The sequence below is a fragment of the Sphaeramia orbicularis genome, chromosome 7, assembly GCF_902148855.1.
Source record: "Sphaeramia orbicularis chromosome 7, fSphaOr1.1, whole genome shotgun sequence".
Lineage (NCBI taxonomy): Eukaryota > Metazoa > Chordata > Actinopteri > Kurtiformes > Apogonidae > Sphaeramia > Sphaeramia orbicularis.
Window position 1 is genome coordinate 4,090,595 of NC_043963.1, and position 6,000 is coordinate 4,096,594.

The following is a 6,000-nucleotide window of genomic DNA, read 5'->3' on the forward strand; positions in this document are numbered from 1 at the left end:
TTATCATTTATATCTTTTATGTAGTTGTAGTTTTTCTTTTTCTACCCTGAGCTTCTATATTTGGGTCAAAATGACCCACATTCATTTACAACAGAATTAAACCTGAACCTTTGATTAATTCAACAGTAAAACCAAAGGACTCACTCACTAAACAGATGTGGACATTGTTCTATTACTGTTCTAAACTACATATTATATACTATACTACGTAAAACATTTTAAAACTGTCAAAAATGTACAAAAATAAAATAAAATAAAAACATCTCTCAAACAGGAATCATTCTTTTTGGACTATAATATAACACAAAGGATTATTTAAACATGTCAAAACGACAAAAGTATCACAAAAACACATTGATTTAAACTCGGGTCATTTTGACCCATTTATGGAAGACTTTAGGCTCCGTCTAAGGGTTAAAACTCTTTGACGTCTCTGTTTTCGTGGATCTGAGAGGTCACGGTGTGTTCCATCACTATCCGATACACCGCGTTCGCCGCCGCGACAAAGCGTGGAGCGAATCTATTCAAGGAGCGCCAAACACCCAGAGCCATCCAAGAACGCAGCACGGATCCATGAATGAACGTTTCATCATGAACGTCTGCATCCAAAGCAAATACAGGCAGGTCTGTGCTGAGGAGGAACCCCGACGATGCATTCACTGACTTATAGGAACAGCTTCCAACACAGATGATGTGTTCACGTTACATTTACAGCCCGGGGGAAAAATGAGCGCTCATATGAACACAGTGGCTCTTTCTGTGTCAGAACAATGACGAACACTGTTGGAACTGGACGATTTAACCACAGACGGACACGGATATGAGACAGAAAACCAAAAAAAGAAGAAGAAACTGAGAATCAGCAGTTTTAACTACACAGTACATGAACTACAGACACTTAAATGCATCATCAACTGAATAAAATAAGCTTTATTTTACTGAAACACGATGATTTAGTGACTTTTTTGAAGGGAATTAAAGGTAAAAATGCTGTTATGATGAAAAAGTTGTAGAGTTTAAATGATACTGAGTCAAAGGTTTATTAGATTTCATAAAAACTGATGCAAAGGAACAACAATTAGGTGATTGTCAACGATTACATTAACTGCAAAATAATGTAAAACTATGTCAAATGTGTAAATTATCTTCAGGAAGCTCTGATCAGCTGCTTAGTTTGGTAATTTTGTTTATTTTAGTGCTTTTTTTTTGACATTTTAAAAAGTTTTTTTTTACATTTAACTCATTTTGCTCCTGTTTTTGCTCATTTTTTATCCACGTTAGTTCAGTTTACCCCTAGTTTTGTTCATTTTTTGGTAATTCATTGACTTCTTTTTTTCTTTTTTACATTTTAATGCTTAATGTTTCTATTTTTGTGATTATTTTCCCAAATGTTGACTTTTATTCAAGTTTATGACTTATTTTGTTCATTTTTTAGTCAATTTTCATTCATTTTTTTGATTTTGCTGATTTGTTGATTCATTTTGTTCATTTTTTCATGTTAGTGCTTACTTTGTCAGTATTTTTGATTATTTTACTCATTTTTTGCATCTTATTTTTGTTCATTTTTGTCTATTTAGATCTTATTTTGTTCATGTTTTGGATTACTCTGCTCACTTTTCTGTTCATTTCTTATTTTGTTCTTACTTTAATCTTCAAACTTTCACATTCTTAAACAAAAAGCAAATTCCACAACTTTACAAAAACTGATTATTCTACTTATTTACTGACTTTTCCAGGATTTCTCTGACTTTTGTACAGACAGAAACAGTCTAACACATGCACTAAACATTTCTATTTGACTTTTATTCAAGTTTATGGCTGATTTTGTTCATTTTTAGTCAATTTTTATTCATTTTTTGGATTATGTTGCTCATTTGTTGATTCATTTTGTTCAGTTTTTCATGTTAGTGCTTACTTTGTCAGTGTTTTTCATTATTTTGCATCTTATTTTTGTTCATTTCCGTCTATTTAGATCTTATTTTGTTCATGTTTTGGATTACTCAGCTCACTTTTCTGTTCATTTCTTAAAACTTTAATCTTCAAACCTTCACATCCTTAAAAAAGCAAATGCCATGACTTTACAAAAACATATTATTTTACTTTTTCAGGATTTCTCTGACTTCTGTAAAGACACAAACACTCAAACACATGCACTAAACATCTCCTAGGACCTGCAGATGATGGTTCATATGAAACCATAGAAATCCAGCTGCGTCATTTCATTTCTTTCTGAATCAAACTGAGGCTCCGTCGTGTCTGAATCCCATGTGAACCCGTCGAACACCAGCGTGGCGTTTACCCCCCTAACCCACTGGTCTGGTGAACCATATGTTTTCCTCCACATGCTTTCTGTTCCAGCGTGGCCCGATCCCACACGCATCCACCAATCAGACGCAGGCATTGGTCTAAGTAACCGTAGAAACAGCCAATGGGAGGGCCCGGCTCCAGACCACAACACGGGAGGAGGCGACCGAACACGCGTGTGGAGACCGGCATGAAGACCGGGATCCGAGAAACCGGGACCAGAAACCACCCCTAAACCTGCACCGAACCGAGACCAGGACCAGAACCAGTACTGGGACCGGGACCACAGAACCAAAAAGCAACAGGAACTGAAGGAAGGATGTGGTTCAGACGGACCCGGAGACGAGCCGTGCATGTTTAAGTAGGTGTGGAGTCGCTGTTACACAACCACGTTAAGTAACTTAACAAATGTCAATCAGAGGCTGCAGAAGCTGCACATTCACCCCAGCCTCCGAAAACACACATTTAGCTCCAATTCTGACCACAGTCAGCCCCTTTTTCTGATTCTGTTGGTTGAATTATCCACATTTTTTGTAAATTATATCATGCTCACTCCCATTTTCATCATATTTAGTCCCTGCTCTGACAATTACATCACATTCGGTTCCACTTTTTGCCTTTTTTGTCACATTCACTCCTCTTTTCTGCTCTTTTTGTCATATTTAGTCCCTTCTTCAGCTCTCTATCTCCTATTTCATCCTCTTTTTCTGCTGATTCAGCCACATTTACTACCTTTCTGCCTCATCCTGCCCTCTTTTTCTTCACCTTTTACTGTAAACCTGCTCATTTTTGCCTCATTTTGTCATATTCGCTCCATTCTTCGGCTCACTCTCTCCTATCTTATCTTGTTTTTGCTTCATCTCGTCCTCCTTTTCTGCACATTTTGCCTTTTTATCTCCTCACGTTGTCACATTTACTCTTGTTCCCACTTGTTTTATGATCCTCAGTCCCTTTTTTTGTTACATTTACTCCCTTTTTCTGCTCATTCTGCTTCATCTCGTCCTCTTTTCTGCCATACATTCTCCTTTTTTGTGCAATTTCGGTCATATTTGGTCCAGTTTCGACTCATTTTGCTTCATCTCGTCCTCCTTTTGCCATATTTCGTCCTGTTTTTCCTCATCTTTTCTCTGCAGCCGATGATCACCCCTCCATCTCCATCCTTTCCTTTTCCTCTTTGCTTCCTTTTCTCTGGTTCCACATCAAACTTTCTGACCCATTTCCTCGAGCGAACCCTTCCTCGAGCGCCGGCTTGGTGAGGTCACCTACCTGTAAAGGACTCTGATTCGTCCAGAAGCAGCATGGTTACTGTGAAGGAGAAGGTCTGGTTGTAGCTCCGAGGCCTTCCTCCGTTCTCCTGGTCCCTCCTGGTTCTCCTGGTTCTGGGTTCTACTGCCTCAGTGACTGACTGACTCACTGACTGAAACCGGCTCCACTCGCCTCCACTCAATAACAATGTGAATGTGAGCAGAGGCAGGCGGAGGGAAGGCTGGCAGCTGAAAAACTTACATAACCCTTCACGCTGGAGCCGGGGCCCCGCCGAGGGGGGGCAGCGACGGACCACGGATGCCGCCGCCGCTCCTCCTCCTCCTCCTCCGCTGCCTCTGTTTTACAACCACACATCACACTCATGGGCGGAAGTCGACACCCACAACGTCATCAACGCCATAGGTTTAGGTGTGAGTTTTACAGCTGAAAACGCTTCAGGAATGTTTCAGGGGTCGATTCCATTCACTGTTCATCCTCTGATTTAAGGGAATTTACTTCTAAAAGGTTAAAAACCCAGCAAAAGGTGACTTAAATAATACATTTTTTTCTTAACCCATAAACACCCAGAGCTACTTTGATGGTAGTTCGCAAATATATATATATATATATATATATTCTTCTTATATTTAACATTTCTTAAGTGATTCATCACCATTTATTATGAAATGATCCTCTGTATTTTGCATTTTTATTTGGTAATCAGGTATTTTCCAACATTTAATTCAATGATCATGTAGATGTTCATAAAAGCTTCAATTAAACTTGAGGGTAATTATACCGAAAAACAGAGAAAACTGACGAAAAAGTGACTTTTTCAGTAAAAAACGTCATTAACTGAGCACAAAACAATTGTCTATGATTACTGTCATTGATCCAACTCCATGGGTTTTACTGGTGAATCAATGTTGTGGAAGATGACGATGTTTCCATGGTAACTACAGAGCCTCTGAACGTCCAAATGGGTCATATCTGATGACCATGAAAAGATGAAGAACTGTATTTTACACCAATTATTTACATGGACTGATAGAATTAGTGGATCAACAGGTATTAAACAGTTTAGATCAGTAGATGGTTTGTGTCGACAGTGGATGTTTGGGTCTTTAAGGGTTATTTTAACCTTTCTTAAGGGATTTTTCACCATTAATTATCATATTAATCACTGCATTTTGCATTTTTCTGTGTAAATCGTGTATTATTCTATAATTACTTCACTGATTTTTTTAGATGTTCATCCAAAGGTTATTATATCAAACAGAGAAATTAAGTGACTTTTTTCAGCAAAAATACATCATTAACTGAACATACAAAGTATTGTATTTCTTAGTTTTATTTACTGATTTATTATTTACCCCTAAATGAAACAACAAAACACAATGACTTCAATGTAAATCTTTGCTGTTTTGGAGCTTTTTACTGATATGTAATATTCTCACCTAACCCTTAAAGACCTAAAAGCCTTTTTGTGGTGATATTTTTCTCTATATTTAACTTTTATTTGGGGATTTATCAGCATTTATTATAACATTATCCTCTGTATTTTGCATTTTTCTGTGTAAATCGTGTATTATTCTATATTTAATTTGTTGATCCTGTAAATGTTCATTTAAAGGTTCTTATATCAAAACAGAGAAATTAAGTGACTTTTTCAGCAAAAAAGTGACTTTGTTCATTAACTGAACATGAAAACTATTGTTTCTTCGTTTTATTTACTGATTTATTATTTACCCCTAAATGAAACAAAACACAATGAAATCAATGTAAATCTTTGTTGTTGTTGTTTTTTTTTTTTTTTTAGCTTTTTACTGATATGTAATATTCTCACCTGCAAAATTAGGCCTTAAATACCTAGAAGTATTTTTGTGGTGGTATTTTTCTGTATATTTAACTTTTCTTTTGGGCATTTATCAGCATTTATTATAACATTATCCTCTGTATTTTGCATTTTTCAGCGTAAATCAAGTATTTTCCTATATTAATTTTACTGATCGTGTAGATGTTCATAAAAACTCAGATTAAAGTTGAGTGTTATTTTATCAGAAACAGAGAAAACTCAAGAAAAATCGACTTTTTCAGTCATATATATCATTAACTGAACATAAACCCAGTGTGTCCATCAACTGTCATTGATCCAACTCCATGGGATTTACTAGTGAATCAAGGTTGTAGAAGATGATGGTGTTTCCACGGTAACCACTACAGTTATTTTTTCTATTTTTTCATCCCGTCATATGTCAATGGTTAACACTAACATTGATTAATATGCATTATTATTTTTGGTTCCAGGTCAAATGTTAAATGCTAAATGTGTCAGTGTGTATTTTGTACTCACTTTGTAGGAGGTGTTAGTGTAGGAATTTAACACTGTTTATTATGGGATGATTTTAGTAGATGGATCAGAATTTAACCCATAAAAACCCAAACATCCAC

General features: G+C 36.4%; 1 protein-coding gene across 2 annotated transcripts in view; it reads right to left on the reverse strand.

Moving 5' to 3' along the window:
- The window catches only part of LOC115422515 (helicase ARIP4-like), a 72,909-nt gene that overhangs the window by 58,494 nt on the left and 8,415 nt on the right, over nt 1-6,000 (reverse strand). Inside the window, exon 1 of one of the 2 annotated variants that reach the window (XM_030138870.1) lies at nt 3,571-3,789. The exons of the other annotated variant lie outside the window; for it this stretch is intronic. Within the exon in view, the coding sequence (XP_029994730.1) occupies nt 3,571-3,604 (34 nt within the window). The 5' untranslated portion in view covers nt 3,605-3,789. Of the gene's footprint in view, nt 1-3,570; nt 3,790-6,000 lie in introns of those variants that run through there. 2 annotated transcript variants of the gene reach the window in all.